General features: G+C 36.3%; 1 protein-coding gene across 1 annotated transcript; it reads left to right on the top strand.

Moving 5' to 3' along the window:
* The first annotated feature begins 1,714 nt into the window (after positions 1 to 1,714).
* LOC126831529 (actin-related protein 3-A) lies at positions 1,715 to 20,989 on the top strand. The gene is made up of 11 exons (XM_050562062.2): positions 1,715 to 1,897; positions 7,289 to 7,469; positions 7,710 to 7,820; positions 9,849 to 9,944; positions 10,933 to 11,040; positions 11,562 to 11,705; positions 12,075 to 12,248; positions 14,103 to 14,195; positions 14,546 to 14,671; positions 15,946 to 16,029; positions 17,049 to 20,989. Exons 1-11 carry the CDS (start codon positions 1,854 to 1,856, stop codon positions 17,142 to 17,144), a joined length of 1,257 nt encoding a protein of 418 aa, XP_050418019.1. The 5' UTR covers positions 1,715 to 1,853; the 3' UTR covers positions 17,145 to 20,989.
* The last annotated feature ends 5,403 nt before the right edge of the window (positions 20,990 to 26,392 follow it).

The raw sequence follows: 26,392 nt of genomic DNA, 5'->3' as shown, positions 1-26,392 counted from the left end.
AGACGAGAAAATACTTTTCGGGCAGTGTGGATCTCATAGAAATAAGTTAGTTATATTTTTTCTCTAAACGTTTATAGAAAAAAAAGGTCGTCGAATTTTTCATTGCCCGAAAATAAATTTTTAGGCTCCTACGCCTATGATTATTCTAGACGTAGTTAAAATTGGTATCTTACTATATTCTTCAAAATGGCCAAGATGTTGGTGTACCATTTTTGGGCGCCACGATGGCTCAGTGGGTGAGACATTGGCTGGCTTATAATCTATAGGTCCCGTGTTCGATCCCTGTGTTGGGGGGGGGGGGTGGCTGAATGGTTTGTGTCGAGTGGACGTTAAACCCCATTTCTCTCTCTCTCTCCCTGTGTTGGCCGAGAAAGTTCATCGGGATTTTCCGGCGTGGCTCCTGCTAACCAGTGGTGCAGGACTGAGAGCCTTGCAAGGGACAACGTATAGTCGTTTGGGTGGAACGGAAAATCGAGGTCCCGTGTGAACATTGGCGTGCACGTAAAAGATTTTTAGTTTAAGAATAAAATATGTTGTGTATGGAATATATAATAAAACATGCAATAAAGAGTTTTATTTATTTAATTCTTTTTTATTGTTGTTGTTGAAATTACTGATGCCCAGTGATGGGAAATAAAGGAAATTAATTTTCAATTGAAATGAAGAAACGCTTTCACTTTTTAAAGATAAACTTCGTGGATTAAATAAAAATAGCAGAGCTCGGGCAAATGAAGGCCGACAGAGGTTCTAATCGGAAATATGTGGGTTTTCGATCTTGATTAGATATCAGATATCTTTCCTGGATATCATGATATGAGTTGTTTTTTGAACTAGTGCCTGATATTTTACACTTTGTGTCGACATGTAGGCCCTAGGCCTATAGATATATTTAAAATATTAAAAATATAGAGCACGGTGCTCCCCTAAATATTCGGGCAAACGAAAATTCGAGCCAGTCGGTCATACAAATTCGGGCTATCAATGTTTTTCTATAGGTTCCACAGAACAGCAATTGAATATCAACAATGAACAAGAATCTTCAGGGATATTCCAGTTATAGGCTATAAAGTAGGCCTACTATCCATCTCTCTAATATTCATACCCTTCATATACCTTTTGGTATATACGGCTAAATCGGTTATGTACGGGTTAACACAGAAGAAATCCGGCAATCCGAACCGGTGCCCTTTCCCCAAAACCATTTAGTCCCGTACGCCTATAGCCGATTGAAAATTTTTAAAATACACTAAGTTTTGATTGGTCGGGTGGGCAGGTCCCAGAAACTGCCAATTGCAGCCAACATGAAAGGCGTTTTAAAGTCAATTCGAGATTTGACTGAAATGACATTATTATATTTTCGAAGAACCAATATTTAAATCTTTGGGTTACAAAAATACATAGAGAAATCTGAAAATTGGCCTTTCGAAGACGCTACATAAGTCAAAACACTTTCATTGTGGGGATTTAATGGGGAGTAACTCGTCGTGTTCTGGAGTTATCTCCCTTCAAGCACTGACTCATATTTTACCCAAGTCACACTGATACAAACACACTTTAATTGCTTTATGAATATTCCTGTTGATAGTTTTAGAATATGGTTTTGAATGCATGAAGATTGGTATTTATATTGAAAGCACACTGATGAATACCGATTCATCATTTATTTTTTGTAGTTTGGGTCGATAACTCTCTGTAAGATTTGTCCGTACCTGCGAGACTGTGATTACTTCCCATATCGGCCATTTTCTTTCCGGGACGTGACTGACCGGTATGATTAATTGAATAAAGTTAAGTTTGACAGAGTTCCACCATCAAAGCATTTTTAGTACCAGACGACAGCCAAAGAATCAAACATGGCGAATCGCCTACCAGCCTGTGTTATTGACACAGGTACCGGGTAAGTTTTTGAGGTGCAATTGTTATGAAAATCGCGCAGTGATGTGTAACGGTATTTCGGCAAGAGAGGGGTGTGTACCTAAAATCTGCCGAATATCATCAGTTATTAATACCTTGTAATGCATTAATTGATTTTGTGTAAAGGCTACTTCCTATCACATTGCCTGATATATTATTTACACAGTCTTTTTTTATAAAAAAAAAAGATAAAAATGATATCGTGTGACTCGTCTCGTAGGCCTATTAGAGTATTAATATTGTATTTCAATCAAACTAATAAAGTAGATCAGTGGCAACTGGCATCATCAGGACCTGACCACAGATTGTACTCATCATGCAACAGCTTCATAAAGTTAAGTTGAACAAGCTATCTTACTGCCAGTGAATAAAAGTGGTTAATTCTGTGTGATATACTCCATCAATCCTATCTTTACCATAGTCCTGCGCAATTGAGTTTCTCTGGGGGGGGGGGTCGCCTCGTGTATATTTTCCACAGTCCAGCCACGGTGGTTAAGACGCTGGCTCGCTAGCCTGGAGGTCGGGTGTTCGAACCCTGCATTGGCCGAGAAAGTTCATCTGGATTTTCCGATGTGGTTTCCCCTTGTCAGTTGTGCAGAACAGAGGGCCTGACAAGGACAGCTGTGTAGTCCTTCGGACGAGATGAAAAACCGTGGCCCCGTGTATACATTAGAATGCACGTAAAAGATCCCTTGGCAGTTGGAATTCGATATAAGAGTAGGCGATAGTGCCGCTGCCCGGGCAAAATTTCCATCATAGCACTCTGTATGGCATATGCCCGTCTTCATTAGCCCAATATAGGAGCAGAACAGTAGGACGTTAAACCCCATTTCATTTCACTTCCCAAGAATAGATCTCTGCCCAGAATGGCCACCATAACCAAAGTTTATTACACTATTTTGTAATTTGGTTCTAATCTTGTTTCATATGTCATACACACAGACTAGATAAACTGTTGTTTTTTACAAGGAAGTGGAATAAATAAATTCTTGAAGCATGTACACTAATAAGTGCTTTCAACTAAATTTGTCAATTCAGGAATGAAAATGTCGGTCAACTAGCGACAGACATCATAAGTTTAGTAGGCCTACATGCATTGTCAACACCAGTACTTCGTAATTAGCAGAGTTAATTTGACGGGTAGGTGCAGAAAAGGTCAACATTAAACCCATTCCATTACTTTACAAGGGTTAGGCCAATCAAATAATATGTTAGAAGTCAGTGTTCAGCAATACATCGTAGTTACCCTTAGGTGGTATTTTATTGAGCATAGCTGTATCAATCGGGAACCTCCCACATCATTTTTGGACATGTTCAATTATTGGAGTTCTTCAGTGTAAGATGAGTTAGTTTTCCAACATCCCGGCCCAAATTTACACAATGACTACCATACAACAGATTGATCTTTACAAAATATATTATGAATTGTCTGTACCATGTTAAAGGTCATACAGAGATGTTGAACATTATGATTTGTTGAAGGTGGTAGTGCAAAAATTACCTTCATCTGCTTATCCATTGTATGTGTACAGAATGCATTGATAACTGCAGGCCTTCATGTTTGGGGTACGCTGTCGCTCTCACACTTCATCGCTCACCTAAATCCCAATCTATGTGCATATTTTATTGCTCTCCTCATCCTCAGTAATCGATCACCCCAGCTGCATATTTTATATTTCCACAAACATTGTCAGAAATTGCAAAACATACAGTGCTCGTCGTTGGCGGGTAATATTATTATGTTTTGTTTACCTGGACTATTAAATAGCTCTGTACCAATGTCAATCGCTATCAGGCATATTTTAATCTGTTATCATTTTGCTTCGTAAGAATACAAATGTAGGTCACATACATGGTCGCCATCAAGCTATTTTGATAATTTTTATACTCTGATTTGGAAGGCATGTAGGCATGGTTGAGTCATATCACTTATTGAAATTGTCTACAGTGCAGGCCACGAAATTTCAAATTTTGGCGTAACCAGAAAAATGGTTGCGGGTTTATGCTCTGCGTAGCCATTTTCTTTGGTTACGCCAGATGACCATTGCGTAACCAATTGGTTACATAAAGTTGACGACATGCATATGGGTCATTGGTACTACAGCATGGTTATAGTGAAAACTGAAAGGAACACGTTGACGTGTAGTAAATTCTTTGGGAATATAGCCGACATGTTAAATAGTCAAACTCATTTCTCAGTTTGTGTTTTGAAAATCCAAAGGTACGCTTTCAAATATTTATGGCATAACAAATCATTTAAAGAATTAGGGGTGAGGGGCATTTTTAAATCAACCTGCTTGCAACTGGTCAATAGCCTACGTGGTGTCAAAATACGTGATCTATCAAAGTACCGGTAAGATGGAGAAATGAAATGCCAAGAATGAATGAATGGAGTTTGTGCTATAATACAAATAATTTAGACCTGTGTCACAAAGTCATCCTGTATAAAAATTGATCAAATGTGAATAAATCTGTTAATGTAATTTGTTAACGTAGCCGATATTTCAATTTGTGTAACCAGGAAATTGGTCGTGTGTTTTTGAGCTGGCGCGACCGCGTGAAATTTCGTTGCCTGCAGTGTGAGCATGGTGCAATCATATCATTTGTAAATTGTCTCTGTATAGGAGAATTTGAAATAATGTGAATCTTATAACTTGTTCAATATACCAATAATCCAATGAATTTAAGCTGGTATGAGTGACTCACTGCTATCTTGAGATTTCCTGAAGGAAATACTTCTATATAATTGTACATTGTACAATATACTGAAAGTTAGATTTCAATTTACTCCTTAGCTGAAGAGTTTTAACATTAATATAGTTGGTTCAGCTAAACATAGAACATATAGCAGATCATGACTGACATGTATACTAGTATTACAATATGTTTTTCTCTTGACTGAAGTCTGTATCGCTACGTGCCCGGGACGGTACAGCGCAGTGGCCGCTTATGCTTCTAAAGGCCCTGGATCCATTCATTTATTCTGATATGTTCGTTTGTTTGTGATTTCTGTGTATTGTGTCTTGTCCGTAGATTTGTTTTGTGTTATTGTGTGTGCTGCAGTCCCTGCACTAACTATTTAAAGGGGCAGTGTCACGATTTCCTAGGGTACCTGTTGATGAAAGGGGTTGCAGGGGGATGGGAATAGTACTAATTAAACTCCCAAGTTTTTTAAGAAACAAGACTAAAAATTGATAAAACGTAATGTTATCAAAAAAGATATTGTCCAAGATACGAATATAATTAAATTTGAGAAAGCCTAATGAAGATGTTATGGCCATCAGATTATGGTACTTTATAGGGAATTCATGATATATTATCATTTTATGTCTTGAAGTCACTCCATCTCCAAAAGAATAACTCATTTCTAATTTTCTATCCATGAAAGTCAGTGTGAAGATTGCATTTTACCCAATTAATAACTACATGTAAAAACACCTTACTGTCCTCATTGTTGTTAAATTGAAGTAAGGAAAATGACTATTGACTATCCAAGTATCTTATTCCCAGATGTTGTTATTTACAAACAGGTGGACAGCGTGTGTCTGTCATTACATTTTGTTACAAAATGGATTTCCTAATACGGAGTGCCGCTGTACAGTAAATACTGTCCAGAATATATCAATATTTAGATTTATTAAAACCGGTGTTGAGTAGCTAGTTCACTAACTAGATATTCCTGGGGGTTCTAGTATGTTTGGAAAAAAACACTTCCTCAGGATTTGTCGGTCAAGTTTCCCGAGATGTCATCAGTCATTTTATGTCCTTATATGGACAAAAAGCTTACCTTAATGATTAAAGACATGTGTATTGTTGATTTTGTTGGACACTGTTATGGTTTCTTGTAGGCAAACAATGTAGTTTTGGAAATGAATCAAGTTTAGTTTTAGAGTGTATACATACATATAATAGGCCTAGTGTACTATACAGGAGACTTTTTTTTATTTCTAGGCCTAGTGTACTGTGCAGGAGACTTTATTTCATAAGTTTGTTAAGTCCACTTCCTGGTATTGATTGACATTAAGATGAATGGTTTTATGTTAAGGTTGGGTTGTAAATCAACATTACAAAATACACATGTACAAATCTACTAGTGAAATACACATTAATAACTTTATATTCTGATCCCACACTAGTACGTGACATTATGGTTACCTGTCTAACCTTTTGGTCTATCTCAGTGTCTTCCGGTTTGCTCTTTCAGCTATACGCAAATTATTGAATTAAAATAGTATCAATTAAAATGTTAGTCCCAAATTATCTAGTTTGTATTGAGTGGTCATCAGCACCCTTTATTATCGTGCTTTTGGGCCAAATTTGGTAATTAATATATAGTTTTATCACCCCAAATAACAAAAAATGTCATATCTTCTGAACAAAACTTACAGTGCTACATGTAGCTTTAAAATTGCATTTTAGAGTACTCAACGCCCATAATTAAACAATATATTAACTACCCTGCCAAAATTAGATACATAAGATTTCTTTGGAAAAGAAAATAAAACTTACAAAGCAGTAAAGTTACATGTAGATTTGATTTTGATATAATTGCCATATGCTAACACTTAATATAAACTGTTTATAAAATAAACCTTTTAACTCAATTAAAGCAGACTCCAAATAAAACACATTTTTATATTCTGCCAGATTTAAACAGAAACACATGAAGAAAATTAGCCTCTTAAGAGCAACCCAAAAACAGCGATGAATTTTAATGGTGAAATAAAATAGTCGTAATAAAAGATGTCAAAAATGAAATCCCTAAAATTAAACCAACAATCAACTTTTGATGACTTGACAATTCATTTCCTGCAATCTGGTGAATTCTCTATAAAACCAATTTAACCACTTTCTTCTGTCTAAGTAAACAAAAATAATCACCAAGCGTTGAATAACCTCAAGTTATGATATGATTGTTGTGACAGTCTGTATGTTTAAGATAAATGTATGAATGTTATAATCAGTTATATATAAACTGTTAATTTCTTTACTTCCTGATTGACTTTCATACATTACTGTATTATTGAATAGTGTTATATTTTACACCTCGGGCATCTATTTATATATTAACTCTACTTTAGACTAGGTGTTGCCCTGACATACATGTACATGTATATTCTGTAAAATTAATAAACTAGATAGAGGAGATACAAGTACTCACATCTGAAACTCCCTATACACAAAATGTGCACCTTATATTTGAAAAACAGTATAGGGAAGATTGGGGTGGGGATAGAGAAATGGTGTTTTATACATGTAATACATGTAAGTATGGCCTAAATTAATATACCCTGAATTTTCTACCCAACCCTACCTCCATTTATAAACTGTATGAAATCTGTCCTGATTATGTACATTATCTGTATAATTTCAGGTATACAAAGATGGGTTATGCAGGTAATTCAGAACCACAGTTTATTATACCGTCTGCTATAGGTATAAAAGAAACAGCTAGTGTTGGAGACAAAGCCATTAAGCGACTAGGAAAGGGTGTAGAAGATTTAGATTTTTATATCGGAGATGAAGCTTTAAACGCCACATCATACGCTGTTAAGGTGAGACATGATTCTATCATATAAAACAAGGACGAGTGTACTATATACTAGGTACCAAGCATGGCATCATCACAACCATCTTGGAATTGTGATGTCATATTTAAAATTGAAGCCTGCCAATCGATGCACCTTTGTTCAAGGAACCAGACTGCAATGTTTCATGTCGATCGTACATGTTGTTTTTTATGTCACGGTATTATAGAGGGTTGGGATTTAATGTCTGATGTTTTATATTTTCAGTGGCCAATACGTCATGGTATTATAGAAGATTGGGATTTAATGGAGAGGTTTTATGAACAATGTATATTTAAGTATTTGAGATCAGAACCTGAGGATCATTATTTTTTACTGGTAAGTTAATGAACGGACTCCATTATTGGAGCCACAGTGGCTCAGTGAGTAAAGCTTGGCTAAGGCCTTGGAAGGAAAAAATGAAATGAAATGGGGTATAACGTCCTACTGTTCTGCTCCGAACTGGGCTAATGAAGACGGGCATACGCCATACAGACACAGTGTGCTATGAGGGAAATTTTGCCCGGACAGCAATACTATGGCCTACTCTTATATCAAATTCCAACTGTCAAGAGATCTTTTACCTGCACGCCAATGTGTACACGGGACCTCGGTTTTTCATCCCATCCGAACACCTAGACAGCTGTCCATGTCAGGCCCTCTGTCCTGCATCACTGACAAGGGGGAACCACGCCGGAAAATCTGGATGAACTTTCTCGGCCAATGCAGGAATCGAACACCCGACCTCCAGGCTAGCGAGCCAGCGTCTTACCCACTTAGTCACGTGATCCCCCGCCTTGGAAGGAACAGCCTCTAGTCTTTACGATAGGACGAAATAGCAGGATAGTTGGAATTCCAATAAGTATAGTCCATAGCACATTACCTGAATGGAGCAGAAATGTAGGACATTTTATTTCCTTCTCAAAGTTACATTTATAGATTTTACTGGACAGATGATGATGAAATGTGGTTTAACGTCCACTTGATACAAACTATGGGACTAACATATGGTTTTAATTATATTTCAATAATTCGCTTGCGTGTAGGGGTCTTCAGCAGTGGGAGGAAACCAGAGGACCCAGACACAACCCACGAGGTTGGACAGACGACCCTACTTATTGTCACGTACAAGTGGGGAATCGCCAGTTGATGCAATAACAGACCTTCTGATACAGCACGCATGTGCTAACCATTCGGCCATCCCCCCCTCCCCTTCAAATAGGCAACTTATTGACAAATTATTTTTGGTAGTGTATAGCTTATCTTGGTATACTGCTAGTAATCTCTAAAGAAATGGGAAGGTCAATGAGTGTGCATTAGCATACAAATAAAAGAACCCTTGAAATTTGCAAATCAAAGAAGAGGTGCAATATAACACTGCTGTCTAGGCCAAATTCTCCTTACCTATGTTTCACACATAGCTGAAAGCAATAAAAATTAACCACACCGTATATGTTTGTCGCAAAACGACCAAACTATTGTATTTATGAGACACAAAACCCAATATTATTTCAAAACGGCTAATTATTGGTGGTAATCATATTTACTGTGTCTTTACTAGTAAGTGCAGTGGGACAGCACTAATGCAAAAAAACAAATCCAATTAGATAAACCTGCAGGCAAGACAAAATACACAGATATTGCTATCAATCAAGTGAATGGATCTGGGGACCAGTCGTAACTTCCCACTGTTATTTCATGTCATTGAACCGTATGCTTAGCCAATCTGAAGCCGAGGATGGAAATACACTTTCTGATGTATCAATGTTATTTTGTTACAGGTCATGTTGTTACATGTACCTGGAATTCTCGTATTTAAGCCCTGGGCTTAATTTCGAATTGGACCATGTCAGTGATGAAACATTTCTGAAATTAAGCCCAGGGCTTAAATTCGAAAAGAGGAAAAAACGACAAACATTTGGGTTCTTTCTATAATTTTAAATGGACCAAATCAAATTCATTTACAAAAATGGCTTTTTAAACACAACTGTGATACACCGTCACATAAATGTTCTGAAATACAAAAAGAAACTGTCCATAAACTTTAAATTTCAAAGTTCTTCGAACAAATCAGATCTCAGGGCTAGCTTTTACTAGTATGGTGAGCATTCGTTACTCATCAATGTCCTTATCTGAACTGGAATCCTTGAACAGGTCGTTACTGAGTTGGTCCTCACCTGGCAATACAAGACCGGAGTGTGACTGGAGAACATCTTGTAGCCTGTAGTTCACATGTGGTTTGAAAATTTAAAAGGGAGACCACTCTAAAATAAATTTTAAATTTATGCCCATTTTATTTTGTTACAGGTCATGTTGTTATACAAGACACCTTGTGTATAATGTTATTCTGTTGTTTTATAATTACAGACTGAACCTCCGTTAAATACACCAGAGAATCGTGAATATACAGCAGAAATAATGTTTGAATCATTTAATGTACCTGGTTTATATATAGCTGTACAGGTAGGTCCTCTCACACCTGTACACATTCTCTTATGTCCAACAATATCAAAATAATTTCCATGGATCAGTAAAGAAAAAATCAAGTTTTTATTTATATATAGTGATGATGTTAAGGTGGACTATACTCCTCGCAGTGTTTCTTTTGATTAGAGCTAATCCCACTTAACACTGCTGTAATGGAAGCAAATTTCTGTTCCAAATTATGACTGGTCAATAGCCTGATTAACAACCAATAGCTAACTGCGTAACAATATCATTACGCTTTAAACGGAGCTCCAAATTGGACCAAATATGTTCACATAACTTTACGTAATGACTCACGATTTTATTATGCCCAATTAAAGATACGTTATGGGAGATTCGATAACAAGTTGGCATTTCTCACTATAATGATTAAAAACTAGATAACGTAAAGGCAATTTGCTGAAAATTTCATTCAAATTGATCCACTATTAACCAAGAACTAAGCAAATGAAATTTCTGCCTAGCCTCGGTCATCATTACTAAAGTCAGTACGATAAACAGCATAGTCTCGATTATCCATTTAATCGTTTAATCGAGAAGGAAAGTTATGCAGTAAATCGGCTCACAATCCACTTAAGATCGCAGGCTAGCGATGCCATCTAGAGTTGATTATGGTCTGGATATGTTAATTAATGTCTAATTAATAATTGAGATAACATTTCAGGCCTAAGGAAAGACCTGCAATAAACAGATTTAGCTCTTGCATAATGTATGTTTAACCAGTGCATCGCAGAATATTGAAGAAAAACTAATTGCGTGACAAACGAGCTTATGAACACGGGTACAATCTACACAATACTGTTTTGAGACGAACAATACTTTCACTGTTTTTAATACCTTAAATCACTGTCCAAAGTTTTAGGGAAGACCCCAGATTAAACGAAGGACTGTCATGTTGCTTGGCCTTGCTGTATGTACTTCCATTTCTGATTAGTAACTATGGTAACTTGTGTTATATTTTAAGGCTGTGTTAGCGTTAGCTGCATCATGGACAGCGAAACAAGTAGGGGAGAGAACGTTGACAGGAACGGTGATAGATTCAGGTGATGGTGTAACTCATGTCATACCAGTTGTACGTATTAATTACTTCATTTATTATAAAAACAAAAACCTGTTATATTTCAGGCTCTGTACAGAGTATAAAACTTTTTATATTTCAGGCTCTGTACAGAGTATAAAGCCTGTTATATTTCAGGCTCTGTACAGGTATAAAACTTGTTATATTTCAGACTGTATAAAGCCTGTTTTATTTAAGACTCTATACAGAGTATAAAGACTGTTATATTTAGGCAACAACAATACTTTTTATGTTTATGGTTGCTTGGCATAAAAAATAGGGTCGGTGGGAAATTCGTCTATTTTATTCTATTTTTTTTCAATGTTGGATAAGATTGGGTAGAGCTTTCCAAAGCCTTTGTCATATCAATTTGAATACCATAAAGTGTTTATTATCTATTTCCTAGCATTTCTAGCTGAATTACTGAGTAAAGTTCTGGAAAATAACTGGAATTTCAATATTTAACTACTATGTTATAATTTGTTGGCTGAAGGTTATGTTATCAAGTCAATAATGTGGGATGTTATATTTTATAGGCTGAAGGTTATGTTATCGGAAGTTGTATTAAACACATTCCAATTGCTGGACGAGATATCACATATTTTATACAACAATTATTGAGAGAAAGAGAAGTTGGTATTCCACCAGAACAATCATTAGAAACAGCTAAAGCTATTAAGGTAAACACCTGCATTTGTCGAGAAGGTGAATCCTAATTTTCCGGCGTGGTTCCCCCTAGTCAGTGGTGTAGGACAGAGGGACTGACAAGGACAGCTGTCTAGACGTTAGGATGAGACGAAAAACCAAGGTCCCGTGTACACATTGGCATGCACGTAAGAGAACCCTTGACAGTTGTAATTCGATATAAGAGTAGGCCATAGTGCCGCTGTCTGTGCAAAATTTATTCTTACAGCACACTTCATGTATGCCTGCCTTCTATTAGCCCAGTAGGACGTTTAACCCTCAATAGAAATATTTATTTTCATCTTTCATGTAATAAGAGATGTAAATATTTTATTGTTAATGTATTTTTTTTTTTTTTTTTTCAGGAACATTTTTGTTACGTTTGTCCTGATATTTATAAAGAATTCACAAAATATGACCAGGATCCTGGCAAATGGATAAAAAAATATGAAAGCAAAAATGCTGTCACTAAGCAAAGTTATTCAGTAGATGTTGGCTACGAAAGATTTTTGGGACCAGAAATTTTCTTCCACCCTGAGGTATGTTTTCTTAAGTAATTCATATATGTCTACTTGCTTTTTTATTGTGAACTTTTGACATAAAGAGTAGGTTTTGTTGCTGCTATCCAGGCAAAATTTCACTGATAGCACAGTGCACGGTGTATGCCTGTCCTCATTAGCCAGGTGTGTGCCTGTCATTAGCCAGAGGTGGATGCCTGTCCTCATTAGCCAGGTGGATGCCTGTCCTCATTAGCCAGGTGGATGCCTGTCCTCATTAGCCATGTTGGTGTAGGAAGTCAAACCCTGTTCATTTCCTGTTCTGTAGAAAAGAGATCAAGAGGAAGTGTTCCTTCCATACAGTTACTGAATCCATATAAGACACTTGATTATCCAGGAATCTGCTGTTCTGCAGACTTGATTATCCAGGAATCTGCTGTTCTGCAGGATTGTTTACAATGTTAGATTGTTAGTAGAAACATCTGGAGCCTATATTAGAAAACTAAACTTGTGCAAAATATCACTACTTGAATTGTTACCAGGTTTTGAAATCACTTCATTGGCTGCTGAGTGCTGATCAATGACAGAATCATCTTCAAAATTTATCAAATACATCATGTTTCCTCTGGTAATGTTCAATATAACAAACTTCACTGGTTGTATTAACCAAGGTGGAAGTTAAAATTATTTGGCTACAGGTCGTTCTCTGTGTGCATCCCTGAATGCATGGAGTACTAACACTAAAGGTATAAAAATGTACATAATATTATCATCTATCACCTGGAGCCACCATGGCTAAGTGAGTAAGACGCTGGCTCGCAAGCCTGGAGGTGGCAGGTTCGCTCCCGGAGGTTCGCTCCCGGTGTTGGATGAGAAAGTTCATCAGGATTATCCAGCGTGGTTTCCCCTTGTCTGTGATGCAGGATGGAGGGCCTGATAAGGACAGCTGTCTAGTCGGTCAGATGGTCCGAAACACCAAGGTCCCGTGTACACATTGGCGTGCATGGAAAAGATCCCTTGACAGTTGGAATTCGATAAGAGTAGGCCATAGCACCACTGTCCGGGCAAAATATCCTTCATATCATACTGCTTGTCGTATGTCCGTCTTCATTAGCCCAGTCGGAGCAGAACAGTAGAATTTGTTTGAGGTCCTAATTCTGTCCCAGTTGACGTCTTTGGTAACCTCCTAATTATTGCAAATAAGGTCATTAAATATTGAAGCATTGTGTCATCCTCGATGGCATCACCCCCAAGTGAAGACGGAGCTTGAAAATATCTGAAAGTTTCTTGGCCTATTCACAAACAAGTTGAAGACTTCTGCTTCCTAACCACTCAACTTAAACCTACCCTGGGGATGGGGGTTGGTTGGCCGAATGGTTAGCATGTGCGCGCTGTATCATAAGGTCTGTCATTGAGTCAACTGGCATGGTTTTCGAATCCCCAGTTGTACATGACAAGGACTATGGTCGTCTGTCCAACCTCATGGGTTTTCTCTGGGTCCTCCGGTTTTCTCCCACTGCTAAAGACCCCAACGTGGTTTTCGAATCCCCGATTGTACATGACAAGGAGTATGGTCGCCTGTCCAACATCATGGGTTTTCTCTGGTTCCTCTGGTTTTCTCCCACTGCTAAAGACCCCAGCGTGCAAGCGAATTATTGAAATAAAATTGAACCATGTGTTAGTCCCGAAATGACCTAGTTTGTGTGGAGTGGACGTTAAACCCCATCTCTCTCTTTCTCTCTCTCTCTCTGTCTGTCTCTCTCTCTACTCTTACTTAACCTAACCTGATGTAAAAGAAGGATTATATTAATGATTTCTTCACAGGGATTTATTTTGTATAGCATTAGTGGGACAGAATGTTTTATCTTATTAATATCAATCAATATTTATTTTCAGTTTTCAAATCCAGATTTTACAACACCTATATCTGAAGTTGTAGATGAAGTTATTCAGAATTGTCCAATAGATGTTAGACGTGGTTTATATAAGGTGGGTTTACTGAATACCTTGCTGGCTTACTAACTAGGATGGAGAGTCTGACATGGACACATGTTTTCCGGGCATTATTTCCCCCATAGCACACAGCATGGCTTATGCCTGTCTTCATTAGCCAGAAAAGTAGGATGTTAAACCCCATTTCATTTCCATAAAGTTGTGTTACTATGAATGTCTAGTTCAAAATGTCATTCAAGGTTATTATCAAGTATTAATTGTTTATATCATTGTTAAAGTATTAATTGTTTATCTTTGTTAAAGTATTAATTGTTTATATCTTTGATAAAGTATTAATTGTTTATATCTTTGTCTGTTAAAGTATTAATTGTTTATATGTTTTGTAGAATGTAGTTTTATCTGGTGGTTCAACAATGTTTAAAGATTTTGGTAGAAAGATGCAGAGAGATATTAAACGTATAGTTGATAATAGACTGAAGATATCTGAGGATATTAGTGGTGGAAGAATCAAGGTAAGTTCATTTACATTTCTATTGGTCGTTTACATGTGGTATCTGAACAACAGGTACAGTGAAGCCACCAGAAACACAGTTATGTGTTTTATGAATGTTAAGAATTTACTCACTGACTTCCCTTGGTTTGTTCCAACCTCGTGGGTTTTCTCCGGGGGCACCGGTTTCCTCCCACTGCTAAAGACCCCTACGCGCAAGCGAATTATTGAAATAAAATTAAACCATATGTTAGTCCCGAAATGACCTAGTTTGTGACGATTGGACGTTAAACCTCATTTCTCTCTCTCCCCTTGGTTTGTCATATTATATTTACTGCAGTACATTTGTATATTAATTGAGCCTTTTTATACGCCTACATTGAAATGTGGTCGTATATTGTCGTCGGCCCGGCATCCAAAGTTGCTTTAAAATATCTTGTGAATGCTCTAGATGCTAAGTTAATATCTGATTGACTTTAAATTTATACAGTGTTTAAGGTCATGAGGCGAAGAAGCCTATTGATTTTCATTGATTTCCAATAATTGCTGCCAGAGTTATGGCCCTTGGGCATATTGTGGACACTCTTGATGCTAAAGTTAATATCTGATTGACTTTAAATTTATACAGTGTTTAAGGTCATGTGACGAAGAAGCCTATTGATTTTCATTGATTTCCAATAATTGCTGCCAGAGTTATGGCCCTTGGGCATATTGTGGACACTCTTGATGCTAAAGTTAATATCTGATTGACTTTACATTTATACACAGTGTTTACGGTCATGTGACGAAGAAGCCTATCAATTTTCAACGATTTCCAATTATTCCAATTGATATTAAATTTTTGTATGCTAAATTTTAGAATAGGGCAGAACTAGAAGCCAAATGGGTTGTTACTCGTAATCAGATTTTATTGTTTTGTAAGTGTTTTCATTTCTGAGAAAAGAAAAAAATATGCAACAACCCTTGTTGACTCCCCAGACGACTTGGCTGCTGTGGGCGTATGTTTTGTTGCCTGGCAACCTATCTTTATACATTGATTTACACATGTAGTAAATTTCTCTTGTGTTGTGGAGGCTCCTAAAGCATGAATTCCTTTATTCAGCCCCAGTTTGTGGTGAAATTCAAATGTGCCAAAAAAAATGGAAGTATACATGTATGTCCTATTTGATTTGTTTATTGGTAAAATCAACGCTAGGCAAATTGGTATTGGTGTAAAAACTCACACCATTCTTTTTAAATTATAGAATTAAATTTAGCATAAAGTATGTTGAATTATTTTTTTTTTTTTTTTTCCAGCCGAAACCAATAGATTGTAATGTAATATCCCATTCAATGCAGAGATATGCTGTCTGGTTCGGAGGCAGTATGTTAGCTTCAACGGTATGTTATATATTATAACGGGGTTCAATCGTCTCATGGTTTAACACTTGAGTCAAGTGGCGTGGTTTCGATTACCCGCTTGGATGCAACAAAGAGTAGGGTCGTTTGTCCAACCTCATGAGGGGGATATTGGATGGTCTTACTCTAGTGGTATAATGTGTACGCGTGACAAGGGGTAGGGTCGCCTGTCCAACTTCATGGATTTTAGCCGGGTCTTCCGGTTTCCTTCCACAGCTAAAGACCCCCTAGGCACAAGTCTGAAAGATTAATAGTTCTTTTAAAATAAGCCTACACATGATACGTTCTCACTATAATAGTTAAAAACTAGATAATGTAAAGGCAATTTGCTGAAAATTTCATTCAAATTGATCCACTATGAACCGAGAATTTAGCGATTGAAATTTTGGCCTAGCCCGGTCATCATTACTAAATCATGAATTAAAGTTGAGCAGCAAATCGGATTCTAATCCAATAAATATCGCAGGCTAGCGATGACATCGAGAGTTGATATTGGTCTGGATAAGTTAGTTAATGTCTAATTAATAATTTAGATAACAGTTCAGGCCTAAAGAAAGACCTGCTATTGGCAGATTTAGCTCCTGCATAATGTATGTTTAATTAAATGTTACCTAACCAACTGAAGAATGTTTTATCCTAGATTAAATCGTAGAAAAATCTGATATTTTCCAAAAAAATGCAAATGAGGATGAGCAGGTTTAAAAATACATTATTCAAGAGCCAAGTCTGCCCCAAACATTATATAAATCATTAATTAGAGATTTATTTACATGCCAAGCCCATAATCATCTCACTAGAATCTTCAACAGATTTAAATACTATGGGCAGTTAATGATTTAACCACTATTATGCCAACTCTGCTCAGAATTTCAGTGATATGAAATTTTCAATGTATTCTCTTTTCATTATCTATTTTGTAACTATCATAGCAAGAAATCTCAGCTGTTTATTTAAATCTTACATAATGAATGTTTAAAGTGTTGTATTTTTTGTGATTTCAGCCTGAGTTTTACCAAGTTTGCCATACAAAGGCTGATTACGATGAACATGGACCTAGTATATGTAGACACAATCCTGTATTTGGTGCTATGACATAAATATATACATTCATATATATATATATATATATATAACATAAATACTTGGAAGATTTTATTATCAACTTTAAAGACAAGCTATTCTACCAAACCACGGTAAACAATCCCCTAATCTACTTTATAATCTGTACCTCCTGGTGGTGACGAAGTGATTTTATCTGTTCTAGTTAGATTATGGCATTCAGGTTTGATCTGGATTAGTATTTCAGTTTACCTTCAGATTGCATCAAGATTAGTGTTTTGAGTTAGGGTCTGATCTGAGATTACTGTTCGATTTTGGATTAGGGTATGGCATGGGATTAGGCCCCCCCCCACCCCCATGGAATTTCGGTGTGACCTGGAATTAGGGTTTAGAATAGGTTTTAGTCTGTTATTGCTGTTTGTTTCATTGAGTCATCAGCATTAATAAAATCAATTATTAAATTCCTGCTTTAGACTTAATAAAGCCTGTAATGACTGGAGTGGAGTACCATATTATTATAAAACAGGGTAAGGAATTGTTTACTGTGGTATGTGAAATCAAATGATTTAAATGAAGAAATATTCTCCTCGATGCATCTTCCACAAATGTTTTAAACAGTGGTTAACAAAAGAAAGAATCGTGTGGAGGCTATGGTAGGACGGTGATGGGGACATTTTCATAAATTGAACAAATATTTATACAATTACTGTAATAACAAAACTATTGGTGTTTTTAGTGATTGCTAATCACCCTATGGTAGTCTCTATGCATTTTGGAATAACTGTGATTTGTTCAAGATCAAAGATTAAAATTATTTCTTGAAAAGGAATTTATCCTGAAATTAATATTATTAAAATATAAAATAAATTCAGTATTTCTCATAGATTGATTAACAAATAACATATGTAATATTCTGTCAGATGAATTGCCATGAGTCTTTCTTCTCAGATACTAGAAACTACTTAAAATTAGTGTAATGTTAGTTAAAATAAGTCGTGGAGAAAAGCATGTGGTTCATTAATTGTGTGGCAAAGTCAAATTCATACTGTTTCGGGAACCCTTAATATCCAACAATTGTTAATAAAACTGTAAATTGTACATTTTGAAATTTTAAGGATTCTTCATTTTTATACGCAACCTGTTTTGTTACAATGTACTTGTTAAATATGCGTTTATTTGTATGGCATATTCCAGTGTTGTTGTTTTTTTTAGCAATATTTAACTATCATGACAGTTGGTTACTTGGAATATAGTCCTATTTATTATTCTAGATTAATTAGTTTGCTTGCTTCATGGGCCACATAATAGTTTAGTTAAAATTTGAATTATGAATTAGCTTCTTAATGAATAGTTTTTAAATCAAAAACATTAGATGTACTGAAAGGATTATGGAGAAGGCTTGTAAGCTAGAAATAGCTATTAAAATCAAATGTCGATGATTGGGGTGGGGGCTTGGTAGAGAAATAACTATTTCATTTACGTTGTATTAAGACATATTTGGCATGCGTAATGGGGAGTAGGTTTAATTTGACTTCCTCTTACCAAGATTTTGAAACATGAGTTTCTTCCCCTTGCTGAGTATCATATATGGACTAACAAGTTGACTAACAATGTTAAAAGAGTAAAAACCCTTCACAAGCGTTGGAGAATTAATTATAGTATATCAACGCGGTAAAAAAATAAAACCTTCCAACTTTTCAAATATGGTTCTAATGTGATAAGTTGGACTGGAAAAAAAGACAGAATTAAATGTTTATAATAAGTTAGGAATAATTATAATGAATATATATTTTGTTTGAATGCTATTTATGATGTATATTACCAATTAATTTCATTGATAAAAAAAACTATATATTTATTAGCACTTGAACACCATGTCTTGGTTTGTTGTAGTCAGTTTATCTTGCCAGCATCCAAGATGTTTTATATGGGAGACAACTCTGGTGTATCTAAGAGTTAAAAAATCTCAATTTGTAGAGAAAAAAAAAAAAAATAATAATACCTTTTTAATTTTAATAAAAGAAAGTTATCGCTGTATAATCAAGTCCCAACACAAGATTTTTGTACCCTACAGAGAGAGAGAAATGGGGTTTAACTTCCACTCGACACAAACTAGGTCATTTCGGGACTAACATATGGGTTAATTTTATTTCAATAATTAGCTTGCACGCAGTGGGAGGAAACCGGATGACCTTGTGAAAACACAGGAGGTTGGACAGGCGACCTTACTCACTGTCACGTACAATCGGGGATTCGAAACCATGCCAGTTGACTCAATGACAGGCCTTATGATACAGCACGCACGTGCTAACCATTCGGCCATCCAACCCCCCTTGTACCCTACATCCCAAACTTAATTATTTGTTAAATCCGAAAAATTCTGTTATATTTTTAAAAAGCCATATTTACAATTATATAAACTTAATTATGTTTAAAATCCGCCTATTTTTTAAAATACAAGATAAAGGTAAAATCCAAATTTCAAATGACACCGCAAATTTAACAACAGTGGATTTTAATATGTAATGTATTATAAATCAAACACTAAAATGTGACATAATCATTTAATTTGTCTGGAAAATTTCAAAAAACAATATTGGGATGGTTGGAAATTATTGCACGATTTGCTTACGGCTTACCAGAGTTACCTAATTGATTTTGGCAAGTATACATAAATGGTTATCCAGGAACTATTATAACCTGGTATTATGGCCAACTCCACTCAGGACTTGGATTAGTGTTAGTTATAGTCCTTTATTCTAAATTAACCAGTTTTATTTAATACGTTTAAATACTATGTATAATACGTTTTAGCTATCACCAATGAAAAGCTTAGGTTAAGTTCTGGTAAATAAGGCCCGCCCGGCTTTAAGGATTTGATAAGTTTTAACACCAATTGCTAATTGAATAATTTAGACCAGGGTATAAATGACCATGGTGATAAATAAGTAAATATTATTCACCTCCATTTTGTATATAATTAGTCAAGCAGACATTCAGTTGACAATGGTGTTGGTTTTTGTTTTTACTTGACATAAAGGAACATTTGAGTTAAAGCTGTTTAAGTAAAGGTGTTCGGGTTAGTAGTCTAACCAGTGTTTGGGTGATATGGGCACTTCCCCTGAAATGCCCTTCTTGGATCACCAAGTGACTGTGGAGAAGAAAATGGATATCAATTGTTTTAGAAAGACTAAAGCATACCCAACCCCATGCACTGTTAAAGTGGATTGTAGTACGAAAGGAAATCGGTCACTATTAAATATTATTCTAGACCACCAGATAGAATGTGTCATGTATTACTCATTTTGTGTATGGATTGAATCTACCCAATCAAGCGATCAGATTTAAAACACAGATGTTTCGTTTGTTTATAGTTCGAAATTTCGTTTCACTTGTCTTCACTACGGCTAGGTCTATTTTTTAAGGCCAACTCAATTTTCGTCAAGGTTGCTGAAACGTAATTGTTGGCGAGATTGTAAGTTAGGTTAATCGTTATGGCTAGGTCCAAGGTTAGGGTTGGGATTAGCGCTAGCACTGATTACATCTCATGACCTTTGACCTAACTTGAAGTTGGCCTAATCAAATAGAACTAACCCTACACTACACTAATCGAGGCCATCGAAAGTGTAAATAACGAAACGAAATATAGATCTGTACTTTAATCAGATTCCCCAAACCAGTTTTATCTCTAATTATAGTTTGGTTGAGTCGAGTGAATTTACACTTACTAATAGAGCTGTAAGCAGGGTTTAATACATTTATATATAATTCAGAAACTTGTCAAATTGTGCATACACATTATTATTATTAATATTATTATTTAGTTCCAAAATCTTGTATATTACCATACTGCTTATATGATATAAAATTTTGTATTAAAAACGTTTGTGTTGTGACTTGTGTTGAAATAGAGGCAATCTAATTATGATCAAACATTATCTTCGTTCCATTTATTCGGGGGGAGGGGGCCGAATGGTTAGCACGTGCGCGCTGTATCATAAGGCCTGTCATTGAGTCAACTGGCGTGGTTTCGAATCCCCGATTGTACGTGACAAGGAGTAGGGTTGCCTGTCGACCCTCGTGGGTTTTCTCCGGGTCTTCCGGTTTCCCCCCACTGCTAAAGACCACTACGTGCAAGGGAATTATTGAAATAAAATTAAACCATGTTAGTCCCGAAATGACATAGTATGTGTCGAGTGGACGTTAAACCCCATTTCTCTCTCTCTCCATTTATTCGCATGAGATCTAAAGATAGATCTCAATTAACAAAACTTTCAATAATTTCACTTAATTCTATAGATCACGGATTTTGATTAGTAGGTCAATCTGGGGTTGACCAATAATAATCTGCATGTTACTCCGACATCACTACCGTAGAACCAGCCGGGGATCACGTGGCTAAGTGGGTAAGACGTTGACTCGCTAGCCTGGAGGTCGGGTGTTCGATCCCTTCATTGGCCGAGAAAGTTCATCCAGATTTTCCGGCGTGGTTTCCCCTTGTCAGTGATGCAGGACGGAGGGCCTGACAAGGACAGCTGTCTAGTCCTTCGGATGAGACGAAAAACCGAGGTCCCGTGTACACATTGGCGTGCACGTAAAAGATCCCCTGGGAGTTAGAATTCGATATAAGAGTAGCCGTAGTGCCGCTGCCCGGGCAAAATTTCCCTCATAGCACACTGTATGGCGTATGCCCGTCTTCATTACCCCAGTAGGAGCAAAACGGTAGGACGTTAAACCCCATTTCATTTCATTTGATTTCGTAGAAGCAGCCGTTAAACTGCCAGCTACTTGTAGTGTACTAAACACAACCAGAAAAGAAAAGACTTCAGACACAGTCGAAGCAGAGGAACGATCGAATCGCGCCAAGGTTCTAACTCCATTATGATCGCATAAGGCAACTAGTTTTATTCAAATCGATGCTGATCCTATCGTAAGAGTGGACGGACAAGCGTGACGACAATATACAGCCGCATGCAAATCGAACTTCAAAATGTGAAGACAATATGAAAGAATATGCAATAAGACGCCATGGCAATAACTGGTTTTCCAACATACAGGCCGTGCAAGTAAGGTGATTTAACGCATGCTATCTGTGAATGTCATGTGTCCGATACCAGGAGTAGGGTCGTCCTCCTAACATCCTGGATATTTTCGGCGATCATGTTTGATCCGACGCCCTTTTCTATTTCCATCACTTTACATTCCAACAGTTTTACATTTTAGGATTAGGGTTAGGGTTAGGTATTTAAGATTAAAACCTATAAAATCAGGGTTAGGGGTGTTAAGATTAAAACCAATGAGTAAGACAAAATCTTCAACAACAATGAAATATTAGGACACAAAAATGGGAGTCGGATCAAATATGAATGCCATATTATCCTGGTACGCTATGAATGTATCAAGGAGTAGGATCGCCTCCTAACATCGTGGATATTCGCCTAGAATGAATGAAATAAAATATGACTTTCAAATTTGATTGGTTAGGCTGTTTTGGGATATGATGATATTCCGGAATTTTGTTATATTATTTACGTCCACGCGCTCATTCTGACGCAATCAAAAGCTACAGTCAATAAGCAATATAATAAATGCCTTTGTTTTTGTATTCTATTATTTATACATTAGGTGCGTTTGTTGATAAATCGGGTGGGATCTATTCGTTCCTTCCTCTATATGGTCTGGGGGTTTGGATGGCCGAATGGTTAGCCCGTGCGCGCTGTATCATAAAGCCCGTCATTGAGTCAACTGGCGTGGTTTCGAATCACCGGTTGTACGTGACAAGGAGTAGGGTCGCCTGTCCAACCTCCTGGATTTTCCCCGAGTCCTTCGGTTTCCTCCCACTGCTAAAGACCCCTAAGCGCAAGCGAATTATTGAAATAAAATTAAACCATATGTTAGTCCCGAAATGACCTAGTTTGTGTCGAGTAGACGTTAAACCCCATTTCTCTCTATATATATATATGGTCTGCGCATTATCCACAGCACTATTACAATTGTAAAACAAATCTTATGGTTAAAAACAATTGCTAGATCACTAGCGATATTTAGATACAAAAAAAAAAACATCAAACAAAATACAGCTACAAAACATCTTACTGAAATTTAAACTAGTTCACCATCTTTGATTACGACAGGACCGTTACCATTATTTCCTTATTACCGGATGAAAATAATTCTAGAATACCAGATGAGGTCCGTGACATTTAGAGACAAAATAAAAATCATTCCAAAATATGGTTCAAATGTTACTCAAATTTCTGGATTCAATTTAACAAGAAAAATATAATTATATTAAAGTAGGGGAATCATCCGTTAGTTGAAGTCTTTTTACAGCGGGAGAAGATCAAATACAGGAAACGTTCATTCAAGTCAGCCTCGTGGATAATTGACACGGAAATCGTTTAGCTGACTGGAGCTGATGGAACGATGATGTGCTTGTGTTCGGCGCGTGCGGAAGATGATGATGATTTTGATGGATAGGTTGGTGGATAATAAGCGGTGATCAGAGACAATCAAAGTCGATATTTGCCGATTTGCCTTAATGAAATCACCGTAAATAAACCGCTAAATGCTCACTGTTTCGTTCTTCTTGCTAGTAAAGATGACTAACTATCCCGGCTTCACTGCAAGTACCCGGTAGTTATCTCCCTTAACCTATAATTAGAGTTAAAACAAGCAGCAACATCAAGACTAATTTATCTGCCTTGGTGAGGTTTTAATGAAGTTAGAAGACGTAATTTAGAGAGCGGGTATCGGTTATTACCAATTTAATCACGTCTAGTTTCAGTTCATCCAATATAATCATTTCTACAACATAAACTTTCTTATTTCGCTGTCATGTCTGACAACCCGACTATTATATCATATTCTGTGATCTAATTTCGAACGTAAGCCTTTATCCTACTGAAAACATGAATTATTGTATTGTATTCAGAGAACTATCGCGATTTGTTTTCTTTAAGTAAATAAATAAATCAATTTTGACATACATTTGCCTCCGCATTCGGATTAAAAAGTAATTTTAGGTCTTCGCCGATTGGTAACAAATAGGCCTAATTTAGGGTTGACGTGATTTGATTTACACAAGTAGGCCTAGGCCTGTAAAACGCACTCGTTCAAGATTAGTTTTTGAAATACTTTAATTCTCTAAGCAGCATATTTAATGATTGACTGAAAAATACAATAATACAACAATAAATGTCAGTTATAAACTTAATTAATATGACAGGTAGGGTGTATCTGCAAGGCCTTCTGTTTGCAATTCAAACCATAGCTTAAATAGGTCTAGCTCTGCACTGAGTGAGAAACATTAATTTGGAAGTTGCAATTAAGACACGGTGGCGACATAAAAATTCTAAATTTGTTCGACGTTCATACTTAACATGTAAAGCGACAATAAAGTAGACATTTTTCGTCTTAATAGTAGAAATAAGATGAAACAGAATGAAAATTTACACTGAACAAACATTGTCTTAATTTAGAAATGTTAGAAATTTGAATCTAGGCACGTGCTATTTTCTATTAGGCCTATTTATTGGTTTTGTAGAGATTTTGGAACTATATAACATATTGTTAAAGATTCAATCATATGAGTGGTTCCGTAATAATTGTTGTAAACAAAATAAATCTTTTCGGGAATTTTGCGCCGATTTTTTTCTTTTTGGACGTTAAAAGCAATCTATAAAAATGATTTTGAAATAAAACTAAGATATCCATCCAAAAGAAATAATACATTTTAGAAAGCATCATTAAAGTTGACCGTCACAATATTAGAGCGGGATGCGGGTAAACGTGTGTTAAATATAACGTCTAGTCTTGTTGGAAAGCTTTAGGCTACGTTCGCTCCATTGAATACAGCGAGTATTGGTTTACTTAATGACATAACAAATGAAGACTCCTGTCTAACCTGGGTTAATAACGGGACGCGAAAAGCTAAAAACGAACTTGTATATAGCCGTGTTCGTCTGTCATCTCTTATTAACGTCAGTATTGTTATTATGGGTAGAATAGTCGACTGGGGGGACACGATCCCTAATAACACGTTAGCCCGCCATTGTTAACCCGTGTAACAATAGTATTAGAAGTTAATAAAGCCCATAAACCACCATATTAAAACTTTACACTGATAGTTTGACGGACCAATTAGAGAGAAACTTTCTCCCGGGAACCAGCAGGTGAAACCCCTGACAACGGATCACCTGACAATGACGTCTACTTTCATCTGGTTTATAACCGGCATGCAACAGTTAATACTTTTGGATAAAAGGAAAGGAATGAATCTAAAAGTGACGTCACATAATTTGTGCGCAATGCGTGACGAGAGAATTTTGACCAGACCGTGGCATTTTCACCTACACACATATATTTGAATTCGCTCATATATTTCTGTAAGGTTCCATACAGATCACATGATAATAGACAACTTCATGAGATCTCTGGAGATAACCCGGATAACAAGTTAGTTGATATAAAGCTAGACAAGATACCCGCACAAAAATGGAATTAGAACAATAGTCCCACTCCAATCTAACGCGCGTGCACAGTTTGTGAATCGCCTATTACTAATTACTTCCGCAATGTCTGGTAGGATACCTTGTTCTCTGTTCATTATAAATGGCACCCGAAACCACAGAAATAGACGACTCGTGTACTGATTATAAAATGTTCCTTGTGTCTTAAATATTTGATATTAGGATCCCATATTTTCACGGCAAGATATCAAAATAAATATTGATGGAAATGGACCAAAATTGAATTCCAGTTCGTGTTTTTAATTTCAAATATCACGGAAAATATTGAGTTAGACATTTAGCTCCTTTAATAAGCCGATTAAATAATTTCGTTTCAGTTAAATTTCCAATTAGCCATCTACCGCTGTATTCTCCCTTTTTCCTATTGCATGGATTGTTCTGTTTTGTTTGCTCAATGTTTTACTAGAAACATCACATTTTGATTCTATGTCTTGTATTCAGTTTCAGTACAAAAATGGAAGAATGTGAAATCGGGTTTAACACCTTACGTTTCAACCCCCCCCCCCCCAAAAAAAAAAAAAAAAAAAATTTTTTCGAGCCATTACAAAATTCTTACCAGCGGAGTCATAGACTAATATTGGACATACCGAAAAAAGACATTTCGCAAACTTTCAATGATTAACCTTGCAAGCATTTATCTCTGCAAGGAAGTTTATTTAAATTCTATTGAATTTTGTAAAAAGAAAAGAAATCACACGAATAAACGCATTGGTAAAATATAAATTATCGAAGAAAAAACAATGTTATTGAACCTT

The sequence above is a fragment of the Patella vulgata genome, chromosome 9 (genome assembly GCF_932274485.2).
Source record: "Patella vulgata chromosome 9, xgPatVulg1.2, whole genome shotgun sequence".
NCBI lineage: Eukaryota > Metazoa > Mollusca > Gastropoda > Patellidae > Patella > Patella vulgata.
This window is presented reverse-complemented; position numbering and strand designations above follow the sequence as displayed.